This window comes from Leopardus geoffroyi, chromosome B4 (genome assembly GCF_018350155.1).
Source record: "Leopardus geoffroyi isolate Oge1 chromosome B4, O.geoffroyi_Oge1_pat1.0, whole genome shotgun sequence".
NCBI classification, from domain to species: Eukaryota; Metazoa; Chordata; class Mammalia; order Carnivora; family Felidae; genus Leopardus; species Leopardus geoffroyi.
In genome coordinates, this window is record NC_059341.1 from 106422105 (window position 1) to 106435659 (window position 13555).

At 35.1% G+C, this 13555-nt stretch overlaps 1 protein-coding gene across 3 annotated transcripts in view; it reads left to right on the plus strand.

The window, feature by feature from the left end:
* TMTC2 (transmembrane O-mannosyltransferase targeting cadherins 2) overlaps window positions 1-13555 on the plus strand; it is a 412955-nt gene that overhangs the window by 273126 nt on the left and 126274 nt on the right. For all 3 annotated transcript variants that reach the window (XM_045464999.1, XM_045465000.1, XM_045465001.1), the window contains exon 8: window positions 1766-1887. In XM_045464999.1, the coding sequence (XP_045320955.1) occupies window positions 1766-1887 (122 nt within the window). The remainder of the gene's footprint in view (window positions 1-1765; window positions 1888-13555) is intronic.

Genomic DNA, 13555 nt, shown 5'->3' on the forward strand with positions numbered 1-13555 from the left:
GATATTTGGATATAATTTGTCATTAGTTGCTTTAAACTTATCAATATTTAGATATCGTCACATTCTTTCTGTTACATAAATCATATCTAGTATCATTTTAGTATGAAGAAATGGTTCACTTGCCCTAGAAAAACTTACTGTTTGCTTTCCTGGGAAACATTTGTTAGCTCAACATGACAAAAAGAAAAATAAATCTGTCTGACAATGTTTCATGTTTATAGAGATATTATAACAATACAATATTATAGAAATGTGAAATTACAAAAATTATGCCTAATCCTCCTGCTAATAACGGTGAGCATTTTGTTTATTTAATTTCAGTCTTTGCTTCAGTATTTCTTGCATTCCCCCTGAGCATTCTATTTAATCTAACTAAATTCTTCTTAAATGCAAACACATTTTAAGTTTTAGATTAAAAGAAAAAATTTTCCACTATCATTTTTATGACAGTATAGTTTAAGAACTATTCTGAGAACCAGAAACGCATAGATGTGTGTGAGTGGTGTATACATTTTTGTTCATATTACATATTTGTCACTAGTATTTTTTTACTAACCAGCTGAACAAAGGGAACTCAAAAGGTGAGGAGACTTAATTCAATTCTTCAAACATATTTGTATTGACAGCACTGGGCTAATATAAAGGGAATATGATTAAAGTAAAAGGAAGCTAGTTCTTCCTTTGAAGCAAAGACGTATAGCCAGTGTGGAAGGAAAAGCCTCTGATTATGCCTTAAAATGGAAAAAGCTATCGTAGTTCTGATTAGTTAAGCTCCAATGGTCTGCCTGAAAAATAATTCCAGTTACCAGTCTATTACCTGGTCTTAGAAATTGAATAGCTTCTATATTTGCAGTGCTTATTAAAACTATAATACTTAAATATACAGATCAGCTTAAAATATAATATTCCCATCAGGTAAAAATTCTTCCATACTGTAAGCAAATAAAGGAGGGGGATGGTAATAAGTAAGGAACTGATATACGTTTGGTTTTACTTCCAGTTTTTGGGGTTTTTGTTTTTTGTTTTCATTCTCTTGCTTGGCTGTTAGTGAAATGCTCTTTGGCAGGTAAAATTTGCTTAACTTGAAAGTAATAACTGATGGCTGAAACTCTTCACACTAGTTCTGTACATGGTACTGGGTGTGCTAAATAATTATCATATATTCACGGAATTTTGCAAGTGATATTCATAAATTTTATTTATTTATTAAAATATAAAATGCAAATAACTTGTGAAAAAAATCTAGCACCACTACTTAATCCAAAATAGTTTTGACTCCTTCAACTGATCTTATTTTCTCAACAATGTTGTAAATCTTGGAAGGACCTTAAACTTCTTTGTCCAAGTCCTCATAATTCTCTTTACTTAGTAGTTATTCTATAAATGCTTGAATTTCTAAAGGAATAAATGAATGTGAATAAAACAGAACAATTGACTGTACATAAGAAAGAACAAACTTATCTTTAAGAAAAAGAAAAAGACAAAGGGTGTATGCTTATGGGTTCGAGGTTATTAGGTTAAAAAATCAAAGCTTTATTAGTTAGTAAAGTTTTGAATTTAACCGTTTCACTTAATTTCTCCATATACAAGTTTTCATATATGTGAAATGGAAATTATGGTGACTTTGGGGGAATCCAATGAGATAATGGGTGAATGTACTTGCCACAGCATCTGAAGTTTCATAGAGTATAAATACGATGATGTGCTACTATTGCATTGTTGGAAAGCTGTGTCCTCAGGTTGATCTTTATGACTTTCTTCCCAGGTGAAGCATACATGCGATTAAGCAAACTCCCTGAAGCAGAGCATTGGTATATGGAATCATTGAGATCCAAGACTGACCACATCCCTGCTCATCTGACCTATGGGAAACTGCTGGCTCTAACAGTAAGTAACATCTTCCTTCCTCACCCTTTAGAAGCTGGTTTTCTCCATGCAGACTGAGGTAGAGTTTAAGGTATTGGTTCTTAGCTGATTGACTCATACTGTTAGGAGGTAGTGATGGTAACACTGAGTTAGAACTCTGTATAGAACCTATAGACAAATGTATTTGCTTGGCTGTAGGGTTTGCCATAGCTAAAGTGTGGTATGTCGTGATCTTTGATGTAACTTAATGGAAAAATATAGATGGTGAATCCCATATATGGATCACATAATGGATTTCTCATAATAACAATATTTGTATGAAGATTATGTTCTACAAACCACTGTTAGCCCCCCATTGGCTACACTGTAGAACTCAGTCTGATTCTTTCCCAATAGCTAGCATTATGTAATGCTTTGCATGTGTGTGAATTAGTGTCACCTGGAATTTCTACTAATTGGAAATCATTCCAGAAGAGAAGTGGAGCCATCATTTGGCCACCCACTATGTGACAAGCAGTCTCGGAGGCCACATTCTCATGAAAGTGGTGTTAGTTTGAAGCATAAGAAATGGCTGGAATTCTACCATGGTGATTTATAAAAATCATAATTTCATGTGTTTCAAAGTAATGTTGACGTCTTATTTTACACTGTAGAGGGTTGTTCAAGATAAGTAAATGTTCTGAGCTTATCCAGTTAAGAATAAGCAGTCGGACCAACCTTTGATCCCTATCCCAACCTATTGTCTGTGTTGTTTTAGTTATACCACCTAATCTCTCTTCAATATTAATAAAAATAAATGACTCCTAGAAAAGCATAGGACAGATGGTCAGGAAAGTAATTTCTAAGTGAATTCATAGAAAGGTAGCTTATAATTATTTAAAAGTAATAATATTTTATTTTCTACAGAAGATGGTAGACTAAACACTTAAATGATACAGGCAGACTAAGTACCAGAAAATACCCCACTAAAATATATCTAGGTGTCCTTAAGAAAGCAGATAACTCTCAATGCGTAGCTGATTCAAAAAGTAGTGAGAGAATTTCCTAAGGGCGAGAAGTGAGGGGTAACTGAATGCCAGAACAGTAAAACCGTTGGCTGATCTGGTAGCTAATCTGGTATAGTTTACCAGTTGTGGCAACTGGAGGGAAAGGGCTTTTTGTTTGTTTTCATTCTTGCTGGAGTAAGAGACAAAGCTTTGGACCAGTGAATGGCCAGGGATTAGATACCTAAATGAAGCAGCAAAATTCATACCCTCTGTGAAAGGATAATCTGGAGTAAATTTGCATACTGCTATAAGAAGGCAGCATGAAGGTTTGCCTATCTCAGCATGGGATTTGGATGGAGAAGGAATGAATTTTTACTACTGCCCTCCTTATGTCTGGCTTTGAGTTTTGAATTTGCTTTACTTGCATGGTCATGAAATTCCTAGGCCAAGAAATTAAATTAAAACCAGGCCACTAGAAACTCTTGCTGAAGAAATTACTGAAGATGTCCTTCAAAAGAACACAATTAAATCTAGAAGGAGTTGCTGATTACGTTGCAAAAAGAATGTGAACAAAGAAATGTGATCATGTGGGTAAACAAAGAATAATAATCCTAAATATTATACTAAATATTTATAATACTGAATAAAATATTGAGAAGGAATAACCTCACAGGAACAATCAAAAGGGGGAGATGAAATTTAAGATGATTTTTGGAAGTCAGAAAGTAGAAAGAGGTATTACAACTGATTTGTCAGAACAGAATCCACCAGGGGCGGCTGGGTGTCTCAGTGAGTTAGGCATCCAACTTCAACTCAGGTCACGATCTCACCGTTTGTGAGTTTGAACCCTATGTCGGGCTCTGTGCTGACAGCCCAAGCCTGGAGCCTGTTTCAGATTCTGTGTCTCCCTCTCTCTCTGCCCTTCCCCTGCTCACACTCTGTCTCTCTCAAAAATAAATAAACATAAAAAAAAATTGGAAGGAAAGAAAGGAAGAAAGAGAGAGAGACAGAAAGAAAGAGAATAGAGGCCAACATCTGAAGAGGCTTTGGGATGGGGTAACAATGAAAAGAAATCTTACATACTCAAAAAGAAACCCAGAGAGACTCAAGACTTGGAGGGAGCTGGCATAGAAGAGAGTGTTAAGGAGCCTTTATTAAATGGGGTAATCAGTTGTAAACTGTCTGAAACCATCAGGTCTCTCCCCCAGTGCGCAATGCCAGCATCCAGGCAGTCACTTCCAAGGCAGGGAGAAGAAGGTTTATAGTGGAGCAGCTGAGTAAGACAGGTTCATGAAGCAGGAATAGCTTGTACAGTCGAAGGTGAAATGCAGAGAGGACTGAAAAGATTGACTCAGTATCTTCCATTGAAGTACGCAGATTGTTAGTACCCCTCCCCAACCACATGCAGAATACCAGCAACACAGAGTTATAGTTGTCCAGCACTGCAACGCATACACGTGTGCACATGCACACACACACACACACACACACACACACACACCTGTCCCACACCTGAGAAATTGTAGAATTCTTACCTGGAGAAAGTGGCACACTGTGGGGAACAGAAATCCACATACCTACATTTGGAGGTCACCCGTAAATGACTAGCTCCCAAACCAGATACACAAAGGTGAATCTTCTCGGTCTATGAAGCACACTGATGCCTAAGGAATTCCATTCAGCTTTTATTAAGTAACTTTCGAATAACAGTGGGCAACCAAAAACATCACTCATATTTAGGAAACCTTGAATGTAAGCGATTGGAACTGAAGCAAATTATTAGGAGAAGGAAGATGGAGGAAACAGAAGAAAAATTTTTTAAAAAAATCCTTAGAAAGAGATAGTAACATAGCATTTTATAAAAGCAAGATGCTATAAAAACATAAATAATGAAGAAAAAAATAAAACAAGAGCTTTTAGAAATTAAAGATAGGAGGACAAACAACTTTCATTTAAAGGATAGGAGACTACAGGCACCTGGCTGGCTCAGTCAGTAGAACATGGGAATTGATTTCGGGGTCATAAGTTCGAACCCCACATGGGCGTAGAGATTGCAAAAAGAAGGAAGGAAGGAAGGAAGGAAGGAAGGAAGGAAGGAAGGGAGGGAGGGAGGGAAGGAGGGAGAAGAAAAGGAAGCAAAGAAGGAAGGAAGGAATGGAGAATAAAGATAAGGAAATCTTTTCATATACAAACAAAGATGAAGAAATAAAAAAATGTGGAAGAAGAAATTATGAAAGAAATAGTAAGGCCCAATGGAGAAAGGACAGAGAAAGGAAAAGGAGAACATATCTCAGAGTTGGAGAGTATAATTTGCTATTTCTGATGTTTACAGGATCATAACATGTCGAGTTTAATCATTTGGTAATTTTTTTTTAAGCTGGTAAAAACCTTTTTATTTCCTATTCTTAAGGGTGGTAATTCACACAGTTCCTCATGAGAACAAATCATGTATACCTCTTGCCACAACTACTGTCTTTGAGATGTTCTTATGGAATTCAGATGGAAACATCTTTAATTAAATTGATAAAGGATTACCTTCAAAAAATACCTAAAAAGTTTAAGATGCCCGATTTTTTAAAAAAGTCATTTAGTAAAGAGAAAAAAGGTGAAAGCTCAAATGTACTTAATTCTGAATATACCTAGACCGTAACACTGCTTTGGATATAGAAACCATGTGTTCTTTTTTTCTTCTTCTTTTCAAGCATGAGTATATTTTAAGTTTCCTGTACCAAAAATATGATTTTACAGGCTGCTTTATTTTTTAGAAGGCATTTTTTTTATAAAAACAAGATTTAGAAGTTTTAATTTACTGAAACATATGGAAGGGAAGGAAAGACTCGTGTATTACAATCCAAATTTTAATTCCCCCCCACCAACAAAATTTTTATAGTTTCCGACTAGCTGATTAGATGAAATACAAGCCTTATTATGGAAAGGCTTAAAAATCACAGTGCCAAAAATCCCACAACCATCTTTAACAGCTTCTTTTTGAATTATGAGATTTGGCAAATTTCTTATCCCAATGGATGGTCTTTGTCTAATTTAGGGTTTTTTAGCCTGGTTATATGCCATTGACTTAACATGGAGTTTGCAAAGTGGAAAATGCCACACATTTGACTTCTGAATGCTTTAAATATAAGATATTATAAAATGGAATTGGCTATTAGTCTCAAGAGAAGAGAAAAAAATAAGGTGGGTGGTGTTTTTACTGTTTGGTCAAAACTGACCACAAGCAAAATATGTAAAAATGACACACAGCTAAATCAGACTTAGACCATACAGTGAGATTTTATATAAGATTTATATTTTTATAAGAGAAATCAGAAAAAAATTATTTACGGTGGTTTTATTACCACCAGTATGTTTTTTCATACAAACGTTTAAGAATGTGTAGTATTTGTGGTATTTAGGAAAGTTCAAAGTGATTTTGAGTTTCCCAGAATGCTTTGACAAATTCCATAGATCAAATCCTTTTTTGTTCCCCTGGAAAATGTCCTTTGTCTCTCCTCTCCACTTAAATATTACTTCTTATATGAAGTCTTTCCTGAGTCTTTCAAACAGTTAATTTTTTTCTTTCTTCGTATTTTCATAGCACTGGTTTCAGTATCTCTTATAGTAGCATCTCCCAGATTGAAAAGCAGACATAAATCTTGGTCTTTTGACCTTATACATGGAGGAGGAACTAAGTTTTCACTTACCTTCTTGATCTCTTCAGTAGATGGCATTTCATATCTTGGTAACTATCCCTGTACATTTCAGTTTTTAAGTTATTTAAGGGCTGGGTGCATGACTTTTTTTTTTTTAATGTTTTTATTTAGTTTTGAGAGAGAGAGAGACAAAGTGAGTGGGAGAGGAGCAGAGAGAGAGAGGGAGATACAGAATGCTAAGCAAGCTCCAGGCTCTGAGCTGTCAGCACAGAGCCCGACGCGGGCTCAAACTCATGAGCTGTGAGATCATGACCTGAGACAAAGTCGGATGCTCAATCCACTGAGCCACCCAGGCACCCCTGGGTGCATGACTTTTTAATATTTCTGCTTTCTTGCTCTGATCCTTGTTTCCTCATTAATCCCTTCATTTAGTCAGCAAATGTATCGAAACTTACTACTCCATGCTAGGCATCACTATGACTCCATTGACATGTACTGAATAAATGAATGAGCAATAGCATGATTATACGGTGGACACAATGCAATCTTTCAAGAGCCCAGAAGGGGAGGTGGGCACAAGAGGGGTGTATATCTCTTGAGTGCCTGTGATTGGCGTGTTATTTTGTGAAGCTTTATAATGATTATTATCCTCTTTTTATCAATGAGATAACTGAGCTTCAAAGAATTAAGCAACATCTTCAAGAAAAACTTAGCTACTAGATAGTAGAATTGGGTACAACCTTAAGGTTTTCTGAATTAAACATCATTAATTTTCACTTTGTATTAAATAATTTTAAAAGTGGAAGTTTTGTTTAATTTAGCTTGTTATACCTGATTGGATATTCTAAAACTCAGTCAGTACTTTATCTCTCCCACTTTTTATAACTTATTCTTAGACATCACCTTAAATACATTTTTATTACTAGGCATCATAAGTCATGAACTTAAGACTTCTGTTTTTGGCTATTGGCACTTTAGGTCCTACGTGAAAACTAGAATACAAATTTTCCAGCATACCCTATGGAATAGTTCTGCCTTAGGGTCACTGGTACCCTCTGTGTTTAAATATAGTTGGGTCCGGGTGACATTCTCTTTAAAATATATGGAACTTTCATACCAATGTCATGTCCAATTAAAATACTAAACACGAGCTCTCTTTAAAATTTTGATTTATTCCTTGTTTGAACTTTGTTACCTAGGGCTAATGCCATGAATTTAAAATTGGGCATGCATTAAGAGAGGAAAGGAAGGAATAACATTTCCATTATTTGGGTATTTCAGATGATTTTATAGTTGTTTCTAAAGCTGTGTGTTCTCTATTTGTGTGCACATCCTCACTTTAATGTTTCTTTGGTCTTCCTCTCTTCTTGTCCTGTTCAATTTATTTAAGGCAAATATTTTGCGGTTTTTGTGAGCCAGTAAAATTAATATTGACTTAAATTGTAGTAAAAGTTCCTTGGCTGTTAGCTTATTTTCCAGGTTTGGGTAAGTAAGAGAGAAGGAAGGATATGGGAGACTGACAGTAATTCTTGATACAGAAAACCTTTATTTTGGCTACTGCATGGAAGCCCTGAGCCAGACTTCTGTGTCTAGCCAGAGTTAATTGGGCTACATAAAACTCCAGTTGTGAAAGTACTTGAGGTTCCATTGTAAAGTTCCAACCCCAGGCTAAGGTGGTGTCGATGTAGTCTGTGTGGAAGTACAGTGCTGTATGTTTCCCTGTAATAATTATTGCTGTTTAGACCCAAGATTATTTTTTTTCATTTGGTCCTCTTTGCAAAGTTCTTCCCATTTTGTATATTAACTAGCATTCGGGTGCTTCATTACAGTCACTGCACGGCCATGTTTAGACCGGAGGGAGAGGGGGACAAAAATTCCCTGTAACTCTGACCGAATAATTATTATGGGTATGTTCAAGTTGCAAAATTTATCCTATGAAAAGAGAAGGCATGATATCACATGTACCATGCATCCGAGATATTGAATGAAATGTAGAAGAAAGTTTAATTCAGTACAGGGTTCAGCTAAGTATTTTATATGAAGTTACTTCACTGAAACGTGCTTTAGAATTCTGGAAATAATACAGGTATTGTGTTATTTTTACTCTGAAGCATAATGAATCTGGTTGTTTTTTTAGAAACCACCCACTCACTTCAAGATACACATTTTGTTATCTACAATCAATCTTATAATTACTTATTGTGACTGACACAGGAATCCAGGGCATCTCCAGATATTCTAGGCTTTTATTTTGCTCTTGTATGTCAGTTAGTAGAAGTCATTGTTAGATTTTCATTGGCCACATTGTCTTAGGAATCTTAAAAATTAAAATGATCAAGTCCTCAGGCATTATAGGTCACATGAAATAAGTCCAGCTGCTTTATATTTACATATACATGCTGCTGTGTTTGAAAAAAAAAACAGCTTTTTATTTAGGGGTAAGTAAGGTTATATTGCTTTTAAACCAACTTACATTTCATTGTGATTTTGTTGATTTGGTTTCTGTGTTTTGTCTATAGTTATCATCTAGTGCGATTTCAATAACCCAGCAGGCATAGACCTCATAATCCCCCGGTACTCTGGTATGCCACATTATTGGAGTGATGGAGATGTGGAAGTGGTATTTCCCTTAAATATAGCTTGGCTTTCTTGCAGGAGTCTAAAAAAATCCTTTATAAAAACCTGCATTTAACACTCATTTTCTGAGGCTGAACTTCATTTCATGCTCTATAGTAAACATTGGGGATACAGCGACCAGCAGGGCACTTCCTTCACCTCAGGAAGGTCTCAGTGAGAATTCTTTCAATGAATTCTCAAGAAATTCATAATAATGCCACTGACAGGTACTTTAGCTATGGGCTACCATGCTTATGGCTTTTGTCATGGCTTTTGTTTCAGAAGGGACAGTGAGGTAGGTACCTTAATCTTACTCGCTTACTCCTTCATTTTTATTATAGGAATGGGATTCCACACAACTTGGTAGGTATTATTCTTCCATTTTACAGTTCTTTAATTTTTTAAATGAGCCCCATTGATGTATTATACTACACATATTCTACTTAATGACTATCAATTTGTTATTCTTTGACGCTCTCTTCCCTTATGTAATAAGGCATGAAAACATTTTAATGTGAGTTAAACCCTTTCTGTTTTATGTTTTATATTTTCATCACTTGATTTCTTTTTCTAATAGAAATTTGAGTATCTTTCCTTGTTAAAAAACATATCTTGGTGTAAGCCTATATTTACCTTTAGGAAAGGTGGTCCACACAACATGTATTTTTCAAAAGCAAGTGTCTTTTCTCCTAAGTAGTTGAATCAATACTTTTATAAAAGGAGATTGCCTTTTTCTTTTCTCTATGGCATCTGGATATGGACGTATATATTCACACACATACACACATATAAAGGAGGCCACATCTGTTCTCAAATGTGAAAGTTTTCATTTTTGCAGCCTCCTAAGTAGGTTCAAACCAGCCTCACTAGGAACATGTTCACAAATCTGTATCGTTTTTGTCATTTTCCCTTATATTTATCCATATTACACTCAAGGAATGCATCCTGCAATTATTGATATTTATTGATACTCGTTATCATGCAATGAACTAGACATTTTGTATATGCTATTCCAATACTTCCTCATGCAATCCCATATCTAGATACCCACTATGTAGAATGAGGAAGCTGACATTCACAGAAGCTAAATCAAGATCAGTGTCCAAACTCTATTGGATTATACCACCCCTAGGTTTTTCTGAGGGCTGTTCTATTTAAATTGCTCTTGAGCCTTTGTTTATTATGATAAAACTTGCATATTACAGTGCCTCAAGTGCATAAATGTCTAACTTCCAAATGCACAAAAAATTATTCTTAAAACAAACCTCCACTCAGTTTTTAGGTTTTCTTGTAATGCAGCTCTGAAGTGAAAAGGTAATCTCTCTGTATATTGTTAAATTAAAAAAAAAAGAGTTTTAACAGGGGTAATTGTGAAATGGATTTAGGTATCTATGTAAAGTAAAAGGGAAACAGTGGTAGTGAGGTTTAACATTTTAATTTGAATAGGGTATATATGATGTATGGCATGCCATACATGGTATATAGTTTCATGTTTTAGGTTGTGAACAAGGAAACACTGCGTGGCCAACTGAAAGGGAGGACAGTGTGGGACACTTGAGTATAGTAGACTGCTGACCTTTACCTGGTAGAACATTGAGCTGGAGCCAGAACACCTGAGATTTACCTACCTAGGAATTTATTTCTTCTCTTAGTGGAAAGCATAATTCTTTCCAAAGGCTTAACATTGCAGGACTCTCATTTCTGAGGTATAATTGAGGCTCTTGGTCAAAAGTGACAAGGTACATTCTTGAGGGCTCACTGTAATTCATGTTCATTGTAATAATGGTACCATAGGTGGACGACCTCAACATGCAGGATTCATGCATAAATAGGACCCTTTGGTAAGTTGGATATTAACCATGTGGCAGTGGATTTAAGATGGGCACGGACCGTGCATTATATGTATTATGATGTCAGGTAATGGAGAAATAGGTAGTGTAGTTGTCAGATATAATGGTCTGCCCGGAAAATTTATCCCTGGGAAATAGAACCTGAAGACATTATATAGTACATAGTTTGTTCTAGTTTATGTCTTGAGATGAAACAGCAATAGTTAGTGGGAAAGTTCCAGAAATCAGGATGGAGGTGCCACCAAGGTCAGCATTTTGGAAGTAAAAGTTTATTCATACTGGGCTAGGACTACTCTAAAAATAGCCCTGTGTCTAAATTAATTTAAATCCATAATAAGTTGAACTACAGTTGATAATGTTATAATGTGATGAGGATGTGTATGGCCTCTCCAGAATGCAGGTAGAACAAAATAACTTTGTTTTTATGCTCACTAAATTTCAGCTATTATTTTGAAAGAGGAAATTCACTTTATTAATTTGCAACTAGATATAAATTACTTTTAATTGTTTTTATTTCTGAAATAGAAATAGCAATTGATCATGGCAGTTTTTAAGGTCTTTTCCTGTAATACCTGTACTAAAAGCTTATACTTATATCCTCTAAAGAGTAGTCCATCAGAGGCAATAGTTACGATTTTGCTTGAGTTTTTTCTTTGCCTGGAATATTCTCATCCTCTTATTTAGCAGTTTGAATCATAACAAGTATTTTAAAAGATTTTTATCTTATGAATTCGCTGTTGTTACAAACTGTTCAGAGCATATAGGAAAAGAGAATGTTTTAACAAATACCTATGTATTTTCAAGTCAAATAAACCAAAGGCTAAAATTTTGTAGCTTTTACATAGATTTTTAAGAAATTAATTTTTAAGTAAACACTTTTAGAATAGTTTTAGATTACAGAATTATTGTGAGGTTAGTACAGAGAGTTCCAGTATGTGCTTGAACCAACTTTCTCTGTTAACATTGTGTATTAGTATGACACATTTATCACGATTAATGAGCCAGTATTCATATGTGATTATTAAATAAAGTTTATATTTTTTTCAGGTATGTTCACTTTTTCTTTGCTGTTCTTTTGCTATTCCAAGATCCCACATTTCATTTCGTTGCCTTGTCTCCTTAGCTCCATCTGACCAAGTTTCTCAGTCTTAACTTGTTTTTGAGGAGTAATGGTCATACATTTTGTAGAATGTTCCTCAGTGGGTCTTTGGCAGATGTTTTGTTATTAGACTGGAGTGACTGGTTTTGAGGAGGAAGACCACAGAAATAAAGTGTCCTTCTCATCATATCAAGTCAAGGTTATTTATGTATTATCAGTAAGACTTATCACTGTTTATATTAACTTTGATAACCTGGCTTGAGCATTGGATTATAACACAATACTACTTTATTTTGTTGCTCAGATTAGTTCTGTTGCCCAGCTTTGACCAATGGGAGCTCTTTCATAGGCTGATATATCCCCTTGACATACCTCCATCATTGTATGGGTATGGGTGTGTGTGTCTCTTTACCTTTGGGAACTTTCTTATTTTCTGTCACTAAAACATGCTCCGGGTTCATCTTCTATATTTACTATTGAAGTCTGAGAGTCAGACATTTTTCCAAGGAGCCCTTGGAAGGAGCGTTCTCTTTATTGGAGAATGGTTTAGAAACCATGAACTAGATTCTTAGGTGTACTTATTGCTTGCTACTGGGGTGCTGTTACATGTGGGCTCTCTCAGGGGTGGAACTAAGGTTTCTCTTTGTTGGAATAGGAAGTTGCAAATAAAGAAGAGGAGGAGACTAGAGTTATGATTAGAGGTAAAGGCATAAGTATGGACTTGCATTTATTTTAATACAGATACAGTTATATATAGAATATGTATTATAGATATGTGTAACTTCACATTCCAACAAAGAGAAATCTGGCTTCCACCATGCACCATACATTTTCTTAACTGTTCATAGTCTGCTATTCATGTATAGTTGTTTTAGAATTGTTCACCTGTACTGCCATGGGAAAAAGCTTTGACACCTAGAGGACTGTTCTTATGTATAATTTCTTTCGCCTTCTGTTTTATACACTTAAATAATTTCCAAACTTAACATAGATTAGCACTTTGGTTCCTCACCCTATTCAATGAGATTAGTTCATGTATTTTTCATATATTATGATTCTTCTGTCACATTCTGTATTCCATCCTGGTATCCCCTGACCTCCTAATTAAGCCCCTCTTTACGTGTAATAATTTTCCTTATTCTGAGGTCTTCTTTGTCTGAAAGTAATATTCGAACTTTATTTGATTAGTGTTAGTATGTTTTTTCTTTATTTGTCCCTTTGCTTTACTTATCAGTCTTTATATTTAAAGTGGGTTTTTTATAGACAATGTATAGTTGGGCTCTTTTTATTATTATTATTATTATTATTATTATTATTATTATTATTTACTTTCAGTCTCTATTTTTTAATTGGTATATCTAGACCATTCACACTTTGAGTGATTATTGATATGTTTGAATTAATGTTAGCCATGTTTGTTACAGTTTTTTATTTGTTGTCAGAGGCTTCTTTTTCTTCCTTCTCTACTTTTTTTCCACCGTGTGTTTTTTG